The sequence below is a fragment of the Aricia agestis genome, chromosome 7 (assembly GCF_905147365.1).
Source record: "Aricia agestis chromosome 7, ilAriAges1.1, whole genome shotgun sequence".
NCBI lineage: Eukaryota > Metazoa > Arthropoda > Insecta > Lepidoptera > Lycaenidae > Aricia > Aricia agestis.
Window position 1 is genome coordinate 15,944,604 of NC_056412.1, and position 21,567 is coordinate 15,966,170.

General features: G+C 38.6%; 1 protein-coding gene across 1 annotated transcript; it reads left to right on the forward strand.

The window, feature by feature from the left end:
• The first annotated feature begins 13,171 nt into the window (after window positions 1-13,171).
• Window positions 13,172-20,781, forward strand: LOC121728739 (hepatocyte nuclear factor 3-beta-like). Its single transcript, XM_042116977.1, has 4 exons — window positions 13,172-13,465; window positions 18,654-18,864; window positions 19,713-19,791; window positions 20,426-20,781. The coding sequence occupies exons 1-4, from the start codon at window positions 13,206-13,208 to the stop codon at window positions 20,488-20,490; spliced, it is 615 nt and encodes a 204-aa protein (XP_041972911.1). The 5' UTR covers window positions 13,172-13,205; the 3' UTR covers window positions 20,491-20,781.
• The last annotated feature ends 786 nt before the right edge of the window (window positions 20,782-21,567 follow it).

The following is a 21,567-nucleotide window of genomic DNA, read 5'->3' on the forward strand; positions in this document are numbered from 1 at the left end:
AAATCAGTCCTTAATATGTAAAAATAAATTATTATACTGGTACTAGCTGTCCCGACTAATGTTGTTTTGCCATAAAATGATTTTCCCTGTTTTCCTGCCTTTCTCTTGAAGTCTTTTCTGAATTTTCATTCTATAGACCTCACGGAGACCTTTCCAACGAATGCAAAACCGTGAAAATCGGTTCGCGCGTTCTGGAGTTATAGCGTCAGGAAGGAAAACCCGACTTATTTTTATATTTTTATATATTAGATAATATTATGATGTTATAATGCAAAATTATGTCTGTTATTTCTCTACGTTAGCGCTGAACCGATTGTAATGACTATGTAGAGACAGTATTTTTAGTAGTAGATTTATTTATTTAAATTTAAGTATGTCTCAAGAAATGACAAAGGTCCGTTTTCATCCCCGAAAAATCCGCAGTGCCCTCTCGATAAGCAAGTTTTCCAGCGTAATATAATTAAGGTAGACCATAAAGTTAATATACCTAGCGGAATAGAAAAACCAAGTTCTGAGCATTGAGCAAGCGAGATGTCACTATCAGGGCCTTACCCTTTTCACATGCATACGGTTGTGGTCTAAACGGCCCGGCGCCGAGCCGTGGCCTGTGCTTAGCCTTTCACATGTACACGGTTTTCGCACGGTGGCAGTATTCATGCTGCGGAAAACGTCCGTGCCCCCGTACATCACAGGGGCCCGGACGTTTAAGGGTGCGTTTAACGTAGCGATTGAACGGTATTCCCCGCGCTCGCCGTGCCGTGTTGCACTCGTATCATGTGAACATGGCGCGCCCAGGTAGCACAAATGCTATGTAAGATTTGGCTTATATCGTTTTTGGTCATATTGCAGTGATGTAGCGGTGATTTACATTAGAAAAAGCCAAATAGCGCCATATTACATAGCCAACTACATTTTTTCATTAAAATCTGTGTAAAATTACCCTGTAGACGTCTATATAGCGTTTTTACACAGCTATCATATAGAAGCTCCCAATACAGTAATTTCTAGCCAAGTAAGTTCCATCTATACAGCTTTTGGCCAATTATAAGTTATTAATATAGCCTAGAAGCTATTAATATTTGCTGACCGCCATATATTTTCCGCATTTGTAGTGGGTAAAGACGGGTGACACACGGTCACGACACGGTCGCCGTGCCATGTGATAGCTGTCTAACACTGCGTGGTAAAAAGAGACGTGCATACATCGGTACGTTGACAATTTAATAACATAGAATTCATTTTCAATCATGCTTGTTTAAGTGTGTCTATAACGGTACACGTACACATATTTTTACACACAGACATGGGCGTACCCAGGTTCTGGGTCGGGGGGGGGGGGGGGGTCTATATAATATCGCGCTCCCAAATGACGAGCAATGCTCGTCTTTGAAAAGTCTGTTCTTTCGTCTGCTATCGCGATCGGACGTCAATCGGAATTTAAAAAATGCCTAAATGCCTAAAAGTGCCGTATTGAGCTGTAGAAATTTAAATAGTAACGTTAGTCTAGATAAATGGCACTTTTATCATCATCGGTACGTCACAGTAGCTATAAAAAAGTGGCACGCTCGTATTCATACAAATGGAGCGACATGCGGTATCTATCTTGATCTATGTCTGTGAGGTAGAGTTATATTGAGTCAGTAACTGACGTCAGTCCACTGATGTGTCAGTGCGAACCTGACACTGCTGCATGCTACAGTGTAAGGGCAAGACAAGAGAAGTCGTCAGTGTCCTGTGCTGACTTGAAATCAATTTACACTATTGCAGCAACCGGGCCAGCACTGACACGGCAGTGGACTGACGTCGGTTACTGCCTCAATATAGATCTGCCAATGCTCAATGATATCAAAGTATCATGTTACCAACGCAAGTATCATGTTACCAACGAGAGCTTAACGACTTGCAGATTCTGTAAGGAGGAGGACGAGACACCTATACACTTTCTCCTTGACTGTCCCTCTACTACAGAGCAAAAACAGGCACCTTGGTCGTAGCAACCAAATAGTAAAAAGTAAATACTCATCCACAGAGAAAATTCGTGGCACCAACCCCAACCACACCGTTCAATTTATGAGCTGCATTGGGTTGATGACGATACTCTGATGCGAAGGAGTCACAATAGATTCTAAAGATTAGCAGTGACATCAGGGCTACTTGACCTGCCTTCAGCACAAAAAAAAAATCATGTTACCACAGTAGTAACATCGTAGCCTCACAACAAAGCTCTTTTAATACATATTACACTCGTACAACTATGATTGTTTCTCCGCCCGCTTTTCTTTTTCCTTTTGCGTCTGCAAATAAAATCTTACCTTCATTTTACAAAGTAGTTTATTTGTGTAAAGGAACTCATTTTTACTTATTTCGCAACAAAAAAACAGATGGCACGGCCGTCCGCTTTATAGAAAAAAGCACAATTCCTCTGTGCCGCCTGCCGTAATAATTCCACGACTGTAAAAAGCCATTACACGCCTTTGAACGGGAACCAGCCCGTGCTCTGATGGCAGATGCTGTGATTTTGATAAACCTTTGTTCATATTTGTAAAAATTATCTAAGTAAGTCGGTTATAATGATTTTGTGTCATGAACTTCATTTGGAGGTTTGATATGAAGGAAAGATTGAAGAAGGCTTAAGTTGCAGAATAATGTGCTGTTATAATTAATGTACCATGGAGTTAATTGATTTCTAGGCAGTTGACAGACCAACGTCATTTGGTCGGATCATGTCAATTCAGTATTAATTGTGATCTGTAGGCTGGGCTTGACGTAACGCGTTACGCGACCAAACTACATAGGTCCCCCATCTGCTTAGGAATCTCTGATAAGTATTTCTGCATTCGAACGAAGTCGCAGTACATATGAACTACCGTACTTATAATATACTAGCGAAAACTACAACGTTGAAAATTATTCCATAACGGTTGACCACACAAAACAACGGCGATTAACAATTTTAACATCGATACTGAATTCGCTCATTATCAACTAAAATGTAATACATAATTGAAATAGCTTTATCCGTCATGACATTCACCGCAATCGGTAAATAATTGTTCGACAACCGAATACTCGATTTTAATTAATCGGAACGGGAATCGAGTAAAATCGAAACTCTTTCATGGATTGAATTAAAACTTGTTTTATTGTGCAGGTGCGGCTTTCTTTGCGGCAAATTACTACTGCCTTTGAAACAAATGTAATGGTTCAAAGACAGAGAAAAGGAACCATTGTTGAAATTGCGTTCAGGTCTTACCGATGAACGATGTTTGATTGTGCTGTAATTCAGCTGCGGTTGGTACACGTTTCTAAAATCTAACCTGCAGGTGCTTTGCCGGCTTTTTAAGAGGGAAAAGGGTAATAGATGGGTAGAGAAGGGAATAGGGGAGGGTAAGGAAGGGAAAAGAGTAGGGGATTGGGCCTTCGGTAAACTCACTCACTCGGCGAAACACAGTGCAAACGCTGTTTCACGCCGGTTTTCTGTGAGCCCGTGGTATTTCCCTTGTCGAGCCGGCCCATTAGTGCCGAAGCATGGCGCTCCCACGTCAAAATTTGTGTGTATTCCATAGACATAGATCAAGATTTTGATCTTTGTCTGTGGTGTATTCTTAAGATTTTGAGTATTTTTTGAGGTGAGCGTCCGTGGCCTAATGGGTAGACCTTTGGTTCGCACTCCTAGAGGGTGCAGGTTCGATCCCGGGTGAAGGTGTGTACCAATGAGACGTTTTCTGATCTCAAGTACCTACATAATACGGACGCTCATACGGTGAAGGAAAACATCGTGAGGAAACCGGCACATAGTTGGTCCCAGACGTATTGACTAGTTCTTTCCTCTGGACTAGGCCGACTATTGCAAGAATGCCGTATCATGTGATTGGGCAACCATACGGACATTTAAAAAATCTTGTCCCAGGCACTACCGTATTTGAGGAGTGGTTACTTCGCTCTGAAAATACTGTATAAATCATCCACAACGGATGCAAAGGCCTAGTTTTTTAAGATTTTGAGAATATTATGTAATTAATTTAGCCGTTCAAGTAATAAATGACTTCTAAAAGCTTAGGATATTTAAAAAAAATAAGAATTTGTGGTTTTTAAGAGCGCGACTAACCCCAAAAAACAAACATCGTCCTTCTCTCTTCACACTCACGCCCGTCTTTCATATGCCAGGTGAAAAAGGACGGCGCGGATTCATCGCCAAATTAGTTTTTTCTCAATAACTCGATAAATATACAACATTTTAAAAATCCGCTAGGTTGATCTCTCAATGATAGAATTTTATACAATGTGTTAAAATATTAACTTAGTTCAATGCATGCACGGCAATAAATGAAAAATTCGTGAAAATTAGATGCATCTTTGTAATTTTTTTCTATCGAGAAAATTTTAAGATATCGTGTTTTTGCTCAGATCGAATTCTCGGAAATATAATGTAGTATCTAATTTTAGAAAATGAAACAATTCGGGGTTTATTTTCAAGTATAAAAATGAATTATAAAATCGACATTTTAGGGTTAGTCGCCCCCTTAAAAACAGGTACAAATCTGATTAACACCTGAAGATGATTAATTTCGAAACCGGTCGTGTAATTTGTTAATAATTTCTTAATATAGTGGAAAAAGTGCACGCAAATATTGTTTTATTAGTGTTAAATCTGATTAAGTTTTTTTTTTTTTTTTTATGAAATAAGGGGGCAAACGATCAAACGGGTCACCTGATGGAAAGCAACTTCCGTCGCCCATGGACACTCGCAGCATCAGAAGAGCTGCGAGTGCTTTGCCGGCCTTTTAAGAGGGAATAGGGTAATAGGGGAGGGTAGGGAAGGGAAGGGAATAGTTGAGGGTAGGGAAGGGAATAGAGTAGGGGTTAGGGGATTGGGCCTCCGGTAAACTCACTCACTCGGCGAAACACAGCGCAAGCGCTGTTTCACGCCGGTTTTCTGTGAGAACGTGGTATTTATCCGGGCGAGCCGGCCTATTCGTGCCGAAGCATGGCTCTCCCACGTATAGAATTATGTATTTTTGATGAAGGTACTCGCACTTTACGATGGAGCACTGTGAGCTGTGACGCAATTCCTTAAAATACTACCATAGTAAAAGTGTCAAAATCCGTTCAGCGGGGCTAAAATGGTCACATTTAGCAACTCCTCTCAATCAATTCAGCATATGAATTGTCAAAACGGTCAAACTGACAAGTGTCAAATCAGTACAAAAATACAGAAATGAATTGCAAGCAGAGTTGCATTTTGCGATTTTAGAAAAATGAATCGTATTATGATTCATATCATGATTCTTCAAAGCGACCATTTTAGCCCGGCTGTAGTATTGCTTGGAAGAGTTTTAAACACCGTACTTCCATCTTAATAAACTTTACATTTCTAAAGCGGGGAATTAACTACCGGGCCGCCCGCTACGGGCCGCCCGTCACGGGCAGGTCTGTCGCATGTCTGCTCGTCAATAGGAATTGACGAGCAGACATGCGACAGACCTGCCCGACCTGCCAACGGGCATGTCTGTGCCCGTACCTAGGAAGGTACGGGCACAGACATGCCCGTTGGCCCGTGCCCGCAGCCTGCCCGCGAGATCGCATTTTTCCCGCGCGGGCACGGGCAAGTCTGTACATGAATGGTCGCGACGGGCGGCCCGCCGTCATTCGCGCCTTGGAGAGCGACTGGACTACTGGAGTGCACTTAAAATATTATTGTAAAAAATACAAACACTAAACTTACGAATGAAGGAACAAAAACAATTTTGACATTCGTTTATTTCCATTTACCTGTCTAACGTATCCTTGTCTGTAGAAAGTTAAAAGCAAGGATTACATGAACACCGATCTACCTAATGCCGCTAATACAGTGAACTTATTGAAAAATCCAAAGAAATCAATGCCGATGCTGATCTATCATTTGTTACAAAGAAGATTGAGTCCATGAGTCCACGACCGAGCTGCAGCCCTCTATCTATTCGACTGACTTGCCTGTTCTGTGTGTGTTCAATAGGGTCAAGCGGCAGACTTGTGCCAGACCGGGCGGCTCGCGGGCAGTCCGGTAGTGAATTCCCCGCTTAAGGGCCTGGTTCACCACTTCTGAAAAGTGCCGGAAAGGCTATCCACAATTAGGTACTTATCTGACTCATAAAGTATGAAGTATCTGCCAGATAAGTTGTCGATAGCCTATCCGGCACTTCTCAGCAAGTGGTTAAACAGTTACTGGTAAGGTAACAATAGTTAGGTATTTTGTGCATAAGGATCACGTGACATAGATTTTTTACTACTGCTTTACGGCCGTTCCCAATATTTGATCTATCTCTGGTTTTGCCCTACTAGAGATAGAAATAACTCACATTAGACATTAGAGACATATGTTTTATGTCAATTGTGAGCTATTCCTATCTCTAGTAGGGCAAAACCAGAGATAGATCAAATGTTGGGAATGGCCGTTAGTAATATCAGTAAACTCAATATCCTGACCTATTTTTTATTGCAAATTGACAGTGTATGAAGTTTTATGCCTTCCCCGTGGCCGTGGCCTCGCAATCCGATCTATCTTTATTATTTCTCAGCAATAAAACGTGTAGCCAATATTGTGTATTAGAAAACATAATAATATTTTTTAAATAATACTTAAAACATTCTTTACTTTAAAAATATAACATTTTTGAAGTAAAGTGAAACGTAAAATAAAAGTAATAGTTCTGGCAGAGTAGACAGAATGATAGAGTATACCGACTTAGAACTGATGTTGAAATTTTTAAATTTGACGTATTATGACGAAAATCGTCGCTAGGGCTGATAACACACATCATGGTGTCACCTACGAATTTAAAACTATGACATATTCGATGGACGTGTTCCTCTTTGGTCGTATTGTTGTTTGTGTTTTGGCACATGCGATTAAAATTGTCAGAATCCAATTTTGAAGACTTTATTTCAAATATTTAAAAATAAATTATATCAGCCAGCGCGAGGCACATTCCGTTCATAATCCTAGTGAAACCCGACGAATTTGACAGATATTGAAACCTGTCCGTCTCTTTGCAGTCGAACTACTGGTAGTTATGTCTATTGTGGTTCTGGGGTAATCTATATACATCTATAAACATATAAATAAAATTGAAGTGTCTGTTTGTAATATTAAAATAACCGTTGTTTACTACATACATATGAATATTTAGACGGTACTTACACCAAAATTACAATTTTTAGAATTTTTATCTGTCTCTATGTCTGTCTGTTTTTTCCGGCTAATCTCTGAAATGGCTGAACCGATTTTGACGGGACTTTTATTGGCAGATAGCTGATGTAATAAGGAGTAACTTAGGCTACTTTTTAACCGACTTCCAAAAAGGAGGAGGACATATTTTTACTTTTTTATTTTTTACCTATATATTTAACATTTTGTTGACGCGGACGAAGTCGCGGGTAACAGCTAGTAATTAATAAATTAAGTTGTACCAAAGGCTTTAAATACTTGGCCTACTTTTTTTTCTTAAATGTTTTAGGATTTAATTATACATCCTATATTGCAACCCTGCTTACCTAAACCGGCCTCTAGACGAGCAATTTTATCGTCAATATCACGCTTCAATTTTATTGAACAGTTTATGTGACAATTACATTGAAGACGCGCGATGTTCAATATCAACCTTAGACGGTCAATAATATTACGTAATACGTGATATTGCCAATAAAATTGCTCCTCTAGGGGCCGGCCAAGAATCAACTTCTCTGATTTTCCTCAATCAGAGAAGTATCAAAGCGCACGGAAGTGCGCAGGCCGAGTTCCAGCGCATGCCATGCATTATTTACACGAACCGTTGCGACGCATTTTTGACCCCCTGTACATCAGTGCCTATTGCGAGTGCAAAGATAAAATTATACCTACGTAATTATACACTAGTACATAAGCAGTATACCCAATTTCACAGATATATCTTTGATAGATCCTGAAATATGTCCCTGTAAAAGTAGCTAATTTTGGCACTGGCTCACTCACTCATTAACCGGTAATGAAAACCTCTAGGCCACTTCATTCCATTGTCCTAGCATTATGAAATTTGGCACACAGATCGTGTGTTATATTTAAATTAACAAAAAATCGAGAAATTTGAGAAATCGGTCAAGCGTGAGTCTGCTCATCTACAAACTTTAAATATAAGTTTTTATGTACCAGTGATACAATGAGAATGCGATGAGGAGTGTGGGAGGAGGAGAAAAAAGAGTTGAAATATAATTCAATGCCAAGTTCAGATGCACTTTATCTGAATTTGGCATTGGATTGGATTTTAACTCTTTTTTAGGCTAAAAATTAGCTGATAGGAACTCGGCCCCATTATAACAGGTACTATGTTTTTGGTAGGTCAGATTTACGTCATATTTTGTTTGGATTACGTCAAGTCCAGCCATCAAATAACGACTTAAATTGGCTTGATACATCCCACTAAACTATAAATCAATTCATCAGAGAGGTAATGTATGGAATTTTTTGCAAATTCTTCGATCATTTCATCGGACGAGTCCTATTCATAATGAATGATGCAGACATAATGGTATATGAAATCTTAAAAAAATATTTATTATGGTAACTTCACTACACATCAAGTGGGGATGAATTTGTTTGTGGTGTTGTTGGATAAGTTTTTTTTTAAATATTATGAGTATTCATAGATCATTTTCCGATTTAGGGATCCATTTGTGAAATATTTAGTTTTAAAGTGGAAAAAATCGTTAGAGTCCAGTGTCCCCCTTCTACCAGCTAAGCGGTGGCTTCTGAAGATGTAAAAAAATTTACGAGAGTAGGAAATATGCTGAATTTAAAAGGAAAACTATCACGGCTAAGAATATTACTCCATAAGTTATTGCGTAATAGTCGATCAACTAAAAAAATGTATTCGGTGAAGTATAAAGGAACTTTTCGTTCAAATTCCATTGAAAGTAACTGAGATGATGTTGTTAGTAGTGTGGAACACGACGTTATAATTAATGTACATTAATTGTCCATACATAAATTTAATAAAACTAGCGGTACTACGGAACCTTATATTGCGCGTGGCCCGACACGCACTTGGTCGGTTTATATATTAAAAAAATATATGGAAAAATAACGTCTGTCGGGTCAGCTGGTCTTTCTATAGTATGTCTAATGTCTATGCCCCACTGAAAGTAAACTGCGGAGTTTATTCTAAGCTCAACGAAGTACAGCGCAAACATCGCTCGCCCAAATCGTTTCTAGGACACATATTTGTCTCTACCTCAGTCTCTACCGACGTAAACTTTCGAACAAAAAAAAAATTGGGTTCCAAATTTAAACGTAGCACCTAAAGTAAGTTGGATAATCTGTACAATTTTTAAGCAAGATCGACTGTGATTGGTTGATAAAAAAGACGAAGAAGAAGTTTTTAAACTCAAAGTTCGATTTTCAGTTAGTGAAAATTATTTTGTAGCAACGCTTTCAAAAATTGTAAATTAGTGGATTCATTATTGAAAAACGAAAGGTAAACCATTGTAAAATGTAAATATAACCGTAAATTGATAAATTGAAGCAAAACATAACTATGTCATACCGTGTTCTAATACTTCTAATACAAAGTATGTCATAGTGATTATTTGCATATTTTATTTGCATAATAATTTACAACTTAAACTATAATAATATGAAAAAGATAGATTATTATTTCATGTAAAATATTATAATGTATCAGTAATTCAGTATGTATGCAGTTAATTTCGAAAGTATTGAAATGTGTCTATTGATTTATTGTAGTAATTAATTACACGTTAAGGTTATTAACTATAATAATTTATGTATGGAAATGTAGTAAATGGAAAACTTTTCATTAATTTCAGATTTTTAGGTCCCTGTACTAGTTTGCAACATTTTAGTCTGCAGGTTGTTAAGGAGATTTATGGAGGAGGAGAAGGAAGGTATGGGATTATGAGAGGTGCGGCCACTAAGGGAAAATCCTCTGATCAAGTGAGGTGGTATACAGCTGGTCTGAGCCCACGCGATAGATTTCAGCTGTCGTATTTACAGGGTGTAACAAAACAAAGTAATAATTTTATTTTATTTTATTTATTTATTTAACTCCGGCATCTTGGTCCATATTATAAATACCTTATAGACTAACATACATACAATTATACTAAAAACTAACACTAACACTAAACACGTATTGTCTGCGACGTGGGGCGCGACGTGTTCGGAAGTCATCCTCGGAACCTCCTGTAGACGACTCCAATCGGCCAGAACTCCTCCTTCTCGCAGGTCGGTAGATGGTGCGTCGGGGCTCTCACCACACCACCACTATATGCTTATGTGTGTATGTATAAAGATGCGCGTCCACTGGATCGGAATCGGAGCGTACGCAGCGGACGGATTTGTTGCCTAAACCTTGTGGATTAAATCTGTTTTATTGTTTTGTGTTTATTAAGCTATGTACAATAATTTTTATTGAAATAAAACATTTATTTGAGCTCATTTCTTTTTTTTTAATTTGGTATGTTTAGAGTGGAAGGTTTGCACTTAAAAATTTTAACTTTAGTTTCAATTAAAAAAAAAAATGTAAATTTTTTTCTTCTAAGGCCGACCTCTTGTTACGTAGTATATGACATTCTCTTTGGACGTTTGATAAACCGGAACGCAGACAGTCGCCAAAACGGACGTTTTAAAACTCCGACTACGTAGAATATACACGAATACAGCCTAGTATGTCCCTTACGATATTATCATTACTAATCTATTGATCACTTATTTGTAAAAACTAGAGATCGCCCAATGGTCGACATTCGACCTTAGTTTCAACAACATTAGGACTACTACGTTTATTTTGTAAAAAAATATTGACTTTATCATATTTTTTTTCAACTCTCATCTCTGGGCTTAGTTGATCTCAGACTGGCCATGTAACCATTGTCTAATAGTACCATAGACTTAATATATACTGCATAGACATAATATATATTATATTATGTCTATGATATACTGATAGGTTTATGAATAGTACCCATAGACTTAATATATACTAATAGTACCTAAGATTCAATAAGAAAAAACTATAATCCGTTTTAAATTTGTCAACTTGTTGTCAACAGACTTCAACCATAAATAAAAGAGTATAATTCGTATGTATCTAGGTTTGTCACTCAAAAATCTGTCATCTTCTTGAGTGTGTGTATTGTAGTGTGTGTAATGTTTTATTTGTTAAAAAAATGTATGATAAAAGCATAATTTCAAAATAATATAAGCTCGATGCACTCCTTCACCATATAAACTATAACCGTGCAAAATTTCATTCACCTACGTTTCCGCATTTTTCGTCAAAAGGGATACAAAGTTTTTCGCTTGCGTATTAATATATAGAATAAGGAAGAGTTCGCTTCGAGGACACAATATGCATGATAGCACAGTAAAGACACGATATTCCGACATAAATTATTATGCAATACAAAAATAATAATTTTCTTTTTTGTATTGCATAATTTACTTTTATTTTCGGTAAAAGGTAGCCCCGGGAAAGTTTCTTATGACGGTTTTTCACGCCGGGTTAGTTCCCGAACTATTAAGTACCGCCACTAAGGTATCAAAGTACTATCAGAGAAGATGATTCCTAGGCAGATATTCCTACGTAGGTTGGTCGCGTTACGTCAAACCCATCCGGCAGGTCAAATTGACCTTATTAAATTGACATTAACTGACCAAATGACGTTGGTCTGTCAACTGCCTAGGAATCAATTTCCTCGATGGTACATAGCCAAACATACCTTCTGTGTAGCCGGCGCAGAATCATAATTATTAAGTGCAGGATTTCGAGCCAAGACCGTACAAAGGGTGTACCATTTTTAATGTTTGCTAAAAAGAAGAACCTACTGACACAGAGGTTCATGAAAAAGAAGAAAAACTCATTAAGGTGACGCCGCGTTTTAGATTGCTTGTTTTCTAGGAAATGGAACAGCAAGAAATGGAAAGGGCGTAAGCAACAAAATAGTTTTTGTCGCGTAATTTAAGAAGCATGAATATATTTCATATAAGCTATGGGCAAATTAAAGTATATGCTTGAACCAATCTATGTACAAATTTTGGAAGCTTAAATCACTCTCCTCTGTTGGCCAAATTAGAATCCCTTTTTTTACAGAGGTCTTTTTGATTGATTATTCTGTGTTATAAAAGTTGATCAATCATGTTATGCTATGGGTAATTCACGAAATGGAACTTTAATTTCTTAGCTTTAGTCATTGCTGAGAAAAATCGATATCGCTACAGCCAAATTATCTAGGCGTCGCCTTAATACACTTCATGTCCAAAAAATTGGTCACCAAATTGTCACCTCCGGCCGTGTTTCTGTTCGATTCAATTACTTTTCCAATTTGCCAGCCGCCGGATTTTTGACAAATCCGCCGATTTATGTTTTATATGCTAACGTCTGTTAACGGATTGAATATTAAATAATTTGGATTAACGGATGTGCGTAATTTATTTTTTGCACGTTGATAAAAAGATTACATTCAATTTGCACGTTTTTTCACGTCACGTAGATACCTACACTTGATAGTATTATTTGTAGGAAAGCGCTTCAGAATATTTCTTTATTATACGCTCCGTGCAGCTTTACCCGCGTAAATAAGGGTTGCTGCAGAACCCGTGCATTTTCCCGCAAAAAAGTTATCTATGGCCTTCCCCGTGGTCAACTCTAAAGTGTATCGTGGTCAAATATAGATCATGAAAATTAAAAATATGTTACCATCTTGTCAAGTGTCAGTCGAGAGAAGACCTCCTGTGAATGACATTAATTACGCGCCAAAACACCCTAGCAGGATAGATTTCATAAAAGCCCAAAGTCTGATGACGTTATTAAAAATAATACTATTTAAGTATTTTTTTTAATATCATCTAAAAGTGTTTTCAATAACAGGATTCTTAATGATTATCTACTTGTATAAAATATATTATGAGCGGAAATATTAATCTTTGCAAGTACAAGATTTTGTACATGATTCTATTCATGTTGGTCTCGTTTCGGTCAATGCACCGGCCACCTGTCATAAAATATTATATTATCTATGATTCGATTTTTTTTCAGTAAAACACGTGTCACAGAACAAATCTAATTTGACATTTCATGGCAATAAAGAGGTGGTATATGCTATCTATGCGGGGCGATAGCCGTGCCTGGCACCGGCGTTCCATTTTCAAAGCGGGCCCAGTCAAGTCAGCCATGGCATGCAGAACGGTCGAAAAACAAAAGTACCGAAAACGAAAATCGTCCAAAAATGACGACGACAACGACTGCGCGAGCTTGGCGTGGCTCCTCAACTTTCGCCTGGACGATTTCGTGAACATCAAAGTGCCGGAGGACAGTCCTCCGGAGGTGCCAGACTGTAGTAAGAAGCCTCCGCTAACATACCCCGAGCTCATCGAAAGGGCGCTACGAGACAAAGGAGAGCTCACCGTGTCTGCTATATACCAGTGGATATCGTAAGTTTTCAATTTATTACCAAAAGATCCATAGTTTTTATTTTATCAAAGATTCACATGTTTTGTTCTCGCGCGAGGCAGGTATAAAATATTGCGTAACTAAGTATAATAATATTTAAATGTATAAGATTGTTATGTAAGAGGTAGGTACATAGAGTTCTTTTGCTCACAAGTTTTATTTTTGCACGATATTTGTTTTCATTAAGAAAAGAAAAACGTTCCTCTTACATTCTAAAACTTGTTATGGTCTTTTCTCGTTGCCGCCAAAGACTTGCAAGTAAAACCATTCATGGTTATTTGAAAACCAAACCATATCTAGTTTCTATTCATTTAAATATGAAAGTTCGCTGAAATTAATTACAAATACAAATATTTCCAAGCATTTTAGGTCTGAGTCGTGGCTCACTAGACTTCCTTTCATCGGAAGCCGTTGGCAACTAGAAATTGATTTCGTATTTAGTTTCATTAAAGGAAACCTGGATAGGTTGTTTATGATTAAACGAATCGTCATCATCATCATCCTTTACCATGTAGAAGTGGGGATTTCTTGAATACTACAATGAAACAAACGAACAAACAAACATACTTGTCTTTAAAATATCCCCAATTGTTAGAACGTGGCAAAGATGTAGATATTATGATGTCTACGAATTGTATTTAATATTTCGTCTGTCCGTCTCTTAGGGCCTATCACAATGGCGATTAGCGAGCGATTTGAAAGCGACGCGACTGCGCAGCGCACACGCCGCGATTGCGCGGCGTGCACTCCCTAGACGAGTCTACTATATATAATAATAATCTGTGTAGACGAGTGTACAAAATGGCGTCCACGCCACGCCGCGACGACGCTGCGCTGTCGCGACGTGCACGCCGCGCAATCGCGGCGTGTGCGCTGTGCAGTCGCGTCGCTTTCAAATCGCTCGCTAATCGCCAGTGTGATAAGGCACTTATCTAGAAAAGCTTAGATTATCGAAGATATAAGCGTCAACTACAAAATATATATTATATTATTACAAAATAATATCGTTCAACACCATCAAGCGTTTTTACAGTTTAAAAGCATTAGAAGTGCTATGAAAACTGTATCACATTGTTATATTATAATAAATTATGGACAAATCCTTAAAGGACCTCTTTATATGGGCTAAGCTCTGTTTAGACGTTTGCACTTTGACTTTGTATCACATCTTTAAAAGGATAGTAGTGCTCTTACTAACTAATACACAGGGGATTTTAATTTGTCGTCTTTATAAGGTGCGACATGATTTACTGTGTTTGTGTCACGCCGACTTGCCGACTTGCCGCACACCGACACGCCGACTTGCCGACAAAACGCCGACACGTCGACAGTTTATGCCGACAGGTTTACGCGACCCAAGGGAAATACGAGCGAGGGCCATGCGAATCTGTATTAATATTTGATATGCATAAGACTATCCAGTGTGTCCATTGTTGACTGAGATGCACTACTAAATATTTCATAGTAATAAGCGGACCCGACATACGTTGTTCTGTACCCATTCATATGTATTGAGGCTTTTTGAAAAAAGTTGATTAAACTTTTTAAGATAGTAAAATTACCAAAAAAATTGTATGCAGTCGAAATATAATAACAAAAACGATAAATATTACGAGGCTAGGCACTAGTAAGTAGTAGGCCTAGCTATAATTTTATTATTCGTAGTTAAATACGTTTGTGACTTGCCTCGTAGCGTCACCCATGACATCTAGTAAGCTCATTCGTGCCGAAGCATATCTCCCTCGCGGTTATATGATTTAATGAAACAAGGGGTGTCATGATTATAGGGATTACCTTATCATTATCCTGCTACTACAATTCTATTATTTTCTCACGCGTACACTGCTGATAAGAGCTGATAAAAAATTAATAACGTTATCAGCAACACTTCAGTAAATACCGTGCTGATAAGCCAAATCTATGTTATAAGTGTGTAATTATATCAAACACTAGATGATGCCCGCAACTCCGATGCGCCATAATTTGTTTATCGCACGGGAACTGTACATTTTTCCGGTAAAGTATCATATGTCCTTTCCAGGACTCGAAGTATCAGTTTGGGCCTGAAGAGGTAACAGACAGACAGACACACCTAATATGATGCATAATATTGTATGGACATTAATATCAGCGATGCAAGTTCTGGTTCAAATATACCTGACGCGATCCCATATAAGCTGGGGACTTAGGTTAAAAAAAGAACAATGAACAATGCCTAGCTATTAGCTGTTTTTACATGGACTGACCTCGGTTCAGCAAGAGAGAGAGAGAGAGATTTGACTGCAGGAATTGGCCGCACATAGAACTGGCGTAAATAACATTATCATATCTATACACCATCATAAATTCGTCCATGATTGCACATGATCGACGTAGACTGTGCAAACTGTATGCTTAGAAAATCATGATGACCATCTTGGTTTTCCAGTATCCAATCGTAGCAAGCGTTTACATAAACATTTGGGTGTTCGGCCTTAAAGTATTGATGATGGTTCCAAACAAGACATTACAACCAATATTTTCCTAAAGCGTACTAGCGGGAGTCAAATTTAATAAGTCGGCATACAGGCGGAATACAAAGAATACAAAGACCCCCGTAATGCCATTACAAATGTAATATTGGCTCTTTGTAACGCGATGACACGCGGTTCCACATCGATTGGACGTGACTGTGTTTTTTTCGAATTGAGCAAAAGAAATCACCTGATGGTATGAGACTTCGACCATATAACTAGAAGAGAATAGCAAAAAAACTGACGATCTATCATTAGGAATTATAGATCAGTAGCTTATGATCAATGATGGCAATGTTCGCAAATGGAACCCCAAAGCGCGGCTTGGCGGCCACATCACGAGATCACAAGTAATTGTATGTAAGGATTTATTTGCATAGCGGAGCGGTCGCGCTTTCATTTATACTTACCCAAATGCTTGTGATGTCGCTGTGTAGCGGCCACAGCGCTCCTTTGCGCTGATGCATATAATTTGAGCCATATTATATGCATCAGCGCAATTATTATATTACAGAGCCATCAGCTCTGTAATATTATGAGCTTCCTTAAAATATGCCTGGGTGACACGGTGCGAGCTGACATGAGAGCTGGCCTAGTCAGTTACTGAGGTGCAGCTACTTACACCGTGTGTCCACATCATACGAGTTATGTACGCCATACACGTTACGGTCCACCGGAGAGGTCTACCTGTTCAGGAACGTATGTGGGAATAGACCTGTGCAGTTTTTTAGACCTGCGCAGTCGACTGGAGAAAAATTGAAAATCAATTCTTTCGACTGACACCTGCGCTGGCATACCTGCACAGGCGGCCTCTCCGGTAAACCGTATCGTGTATGGCGTACATTTCATGTGCGAGAGGGCCGTGACTCACTCTACATGATGATGGCCTGCGCAGTCGACTGGAGCAAAATTGAAAATCAATTCTTTCGACTGACACCTGCGCTGGCATACCTGCACAGGCGGCCTCTCCGGTAAACCGTATCGTGTATGGCGTACATTTCATGTGCGAGAGGGCCGTGACTCACTCTACATGATGATGGCCTGCGCAGTCGACTGGAGCAAAATTGAAAATCAATTCTTTCGACTGACACCTGCGCTGGCATACCTACACAGGTGGTCTCTCCGGTAAACCGTAGCGTGTATGGCGTATATTTCAAGTGCGAAAGGGCGGTGACTCACTCCATAATATTATGATGATGGGGTACGACGGTAATATCGCCGGTGATCATTATAACCCGCTGCAGGCTGCACTCCGGTAAATAATACCCCGCGATAAATCCGCGGCGGTGTTGATTTCAATTAATTGAGCTAATTTATCTCCGTGTCACTTTATTATTATCGCGGTTGTACCTCATTATGATTTAGTAGGTGTTCCGACTATTTGCACACAAAATACCACAGTAACTGTACATTTTGATGCGACATTGAGGACCAATTTGCAATAATATAATCTAGTTATCTTTGCCCGACATTACTTTGTTTAATCAAATATCTTTGTTTATATTATTTGGTATGTTTTAATGCGCCTTTTTATCAAAATATCAATAAAAATGCGATATTTTTCGCTGTATTTTATATGTTAAAAACTTGTCATTATCCCGTATATCCAAGGTAAATATAAGGTAGCAGTTTACCAAACTAAATTGGTTGTAAATCAGTGTAATCAATTTAGTTTGGTAAATTTCTACAATGAACAAGCAAATCTTCCCATAATATCGGGTTCATCAAATAGCCTTGTTTATGCACTGACAAATCAGTTAAGCAGCTGCGTTCACGGCGTGACGCATCGACCCGTGCTGGCCCGCGACGGGACGGCCGTGACTTGACGTGACAGTAGCGATACAGTCGATCGCATTCGAGGGTTAATCCCGCATCAAGATGTTTAATTCAATTTGTTGTTAGCATTATTTTAATAGAGTAAGAGTCAGCGACAGTCAGACTTTCGTCATTTTATAAAAGCTAAAGTAGACAGGATGTGTATCTATACATAAGAGACACATAATATTATATACACCCTAAATTATTATCACTTAGTTTTTTACACCCTGTATTTAAAAGAGCCCTATTATACGGGATGTAACCAAAATAAGTGATAATACATTAGGGTGTGTACGTGTTCCTTGTAGAGATTTCACTGTGAAAGTAGCAGCACTGAAAGACCAAATTTTTTTTCACTTTTGTATGGAGAAACCCGTGACACTTGCGCTCGGGACCTTGCCCATACAAAATTGAAAAACACAAATAAAACACAATACTACTTGCACTTTTTCCACTATATATAAAAGTGAAAAAATTTTTTCGCCTTTCAGCGCTGCTACTTTCTCAGTGAACTCTCTACAAGGAACACGTACACACCCTAAAGTATTATCACTTATTTTTGTTACACACTGTATACAGGTAAGAACGACTAGCAACTATGGAGTTTCAGTCGCAGTTACCTTAGGAGGTATCCGGTTCTGAAGGTCTGCTTACACCCTCGTTAAATTATAAAGCTCAAGTTTTTTATGTTGTTTTCTTCGGCATAACAGTAGGAATCTCGTCTTCAATCTCAAGAGACTTTTGATAGTTGCTACCCACCGCCAGACATGCCTAAAATATTAGAATTTGACATGCTCTATGACATTTATCAGTATTAAAACCTATCATTCATTTCCAGGGACCACTTCCCGTTCTACAAGGCGAACGATGAGCGCTGGAAGAACTCTGTCCGTCACAACCTGTCCATCAACCCTCACTTCCGGAAGGGCGCCAGGGCGTCCCAGGGCGCCGGGCACCTCTGGTCGTTAGCCGCTAACGCCATAGACCTCCTGCCGTTAAGACAGCCTACCCACAAGACTGATTATGACCACGTTATGGATTGTCCTAAGGTATTTTTATTCTGAAGGCAGGTCATTGCAGCGCTTATGTCACTGCGATCCTTAAGGGTCCATTGTGACTATACCACAGAAATAAATCAAGATAGAACGGCTAAGCTGGTGGAGTACGCGTGTTTCAATCTTGCTCTGTCGTGCAAGATTCGTTAAACGTTCATTCAGCCAGCGCGCATGTCTCGACTTGATTACACCGGAGCGGTTGTGCAAAAATGCCTCATTGTGCAGTGTCTAATTGTAAAAACAGAAGTACGAAAGTGAATCGGTTAAAAGGAGGTGTTTCTTGCCACAGGTAAGTTATTTGTTTTAACTAAAAGCAAAGCTAAAATTGACACGAGCGATTCCTTAGCGACGCACGCGCGTCGCCGTTCTGTCTTGATTTATTTCTGTGGACTATACCAAGCCTAATAAGGCTCAATTTACACTGTTGCGGAATGGAACGAAATAGAAACGTCGATTTCGTCTTATGAATTCTCCGGTGCCCATTCCCGCAATTGGCACCGTAGAATTTTCGAGTAAATGAAAAGGGGACAAACCTTTTAATTTTTTTAAATGAAAAGGGGACAAACGAGCCAACGGGTCACTTGATGGAAAGCAACTACCGTCGCTAATGGACACTCGCAACATTAGAATAGCTGTGAGTGCGTTACCAGCCTTTTAAAAGGGAATACGCTCTCTTCTTGAAGGTTTTGCAGGTCGTAATGGTCCGGAAATACTGCTGGTGACAATTCGTTCCAGAGCTTCACAGTGCACGGCAGAAAGTTACGCGAAAAACGCACGGTGGAAGATTATCGTAGACGCTCTTATTCCATTCGTATTTTTAATTTGTTAATGATTTTTTCCAGGTGATCGTGCTGGACGAGGCCGCGATAGCAGCCGCTAGCATCATACCCGACCAGGACATTTACACTGGTGGGACGTGCAGTAAGTAGTTTATTTACTTACAAAAACTACTTAGTTACTACGTAGATGTTGCCCGCAACTGTCGCACAGAAATTTGTTTAGCAGTTTGCGGCTAAAAGATATCCTGCGTCTTTTACCGGACACACCAAATTTTATTTGCAACCTGAACTATCTACCGCTGAATCTGAACTAAACCGGCTCCTAGACGATCAATATTGTATTGTGCAATATCACTCTTCAATTTTATTGAACAGCTTATTTGAAAATAAGATTGAAGGCGCGCGATGTTCAATATCAACCCTAGACGGTCAATAATATCATGCGATATTGCGCAATAAAATTGCTCGTCTAGGGGCCAGCTAATAAAGCTTGCACAGATATACAAATGAAATATCATGTTATTTGCATATCCTTATCTAAGGGCCGGGACACAAAAACACGGTACGACGTCGTACGACGTCGTACGACGTCGTGCCGTGTTTTTGTGTCCCGGCCCTAAGTCAGCCTTTTATGTCAATAGTGTGCTAACATCACGTCTTATGACCAGTACATAAATTAATTGCCTATTAAGATCCTTTAATAACAAATTATACTGCTAAAATCAATCATATTATATATTGTAGCAAGTTTTTACTAAGTTTTTGTTTTTTTTCAGTGTTCCTAAACCCGGTGTCGACGGAACAAGTGGTGAGGGAGAGCGGCCTCATCACAGGACTCTAAGTGGCAAATTAAGGGTTCTTTACATTATGCGATCTGCAGGAACAGGTCCTTTTATTTGCCATCTAAAATATACTTTCTTTGTTACTGTCCAGGACAAAGTAAAGAATTTGATGTTGATTGGTAAAAAAAATATCGGTAACAACTCGAAAAGTTTCTTTTTTTCCTGCAGAACGGATAAGTGTAAAAACTGTATAGAATTAAGACTCCTAGTAGAAAAAGGCACGTCTTGTTTTGGTTTATAATTCTTAAAACATTTAAATAATTTTAAATCAATAGGTATATTTCTTTAAAAAGAAGACTTAAAATTCATAATACTTTAATTTTACTTTAAAGATACGGCACGAAATGTTTAGCAAATAACCTGGATTTAGGTAGTTATTATTATTATTTTATAATAATTAATATAATGAAAGTAAGCTAAGATATTAGTTATAATAAATACTTATAATAAACCATTGTATCTTAGATTTTTATGTTTCATTGTTTCGATATTGCTGAGGAAATGATCTTGAGTAAGGAATTTATATTTAATTGAAAAGTATGATAGGTACGTACGTTATCGGTATTATAGTGCGAGCGTCAATAACTTCTAGTGTTTTGTGCATAAAGTTAATATACCTAGCGGAATAGAGAAGCATAACCTGAGCAAGAGAGATGTCACTATCAGTAACACTGCGCGGTAAAAAGAAACGTGTGATACATGACAGCAGCACTCTTTTTTTGACGTCCAGTCGGTACGTGCCGCACGTTGACAATTTAATCTCATAGAAATCATGTTCAATCATGCTTGTGTAAGTGTATACGTACACATATTTTTCAGACAGATGTAAACCAATTTTGGTGTCGTTTGACAGGTCGAGATTGTTGCTCTATTCCGCTAGGTATATTAACTTTATGATTATAGTTGGTCGCTGTCTTATTCTAAAAGATCTAAAGAACATGACTGCATTCATAACTCAGTAGGTAATTTTTTGTGAGACGATACACAAAGATACAGTCAGCGTCCAGTTACAGAGAAATTTTCACATACAATAAACTTAATTCGCTTTATTTTTAACGCTTGAATCTTATAATGCA

Bases quoted from the DNA above. Each gene is read 5' to 3' on its own strand.
- LOC121728739 (XM_042116977.1), top strand. From the start codon at position 13,206: ATGGCATGCAGAACGGTCGAAAAACAAAAGTACCGAAAACGAAAATCG. The intron at 13,466-18,653 runs GTAAGTTTTCAA...ATTCATTTCCAG, and splicing joins GCTATATACCAGTGGATATC to GGACCACTTCCCGTTCTACA. The intron at 18,865-19,712 runs GTATTTTTATTC...GATTTTTTCCAG, and splicing joins ACGTTATGGATTGTCCTAAG to GTGATCGTGCTGGACGAGGC.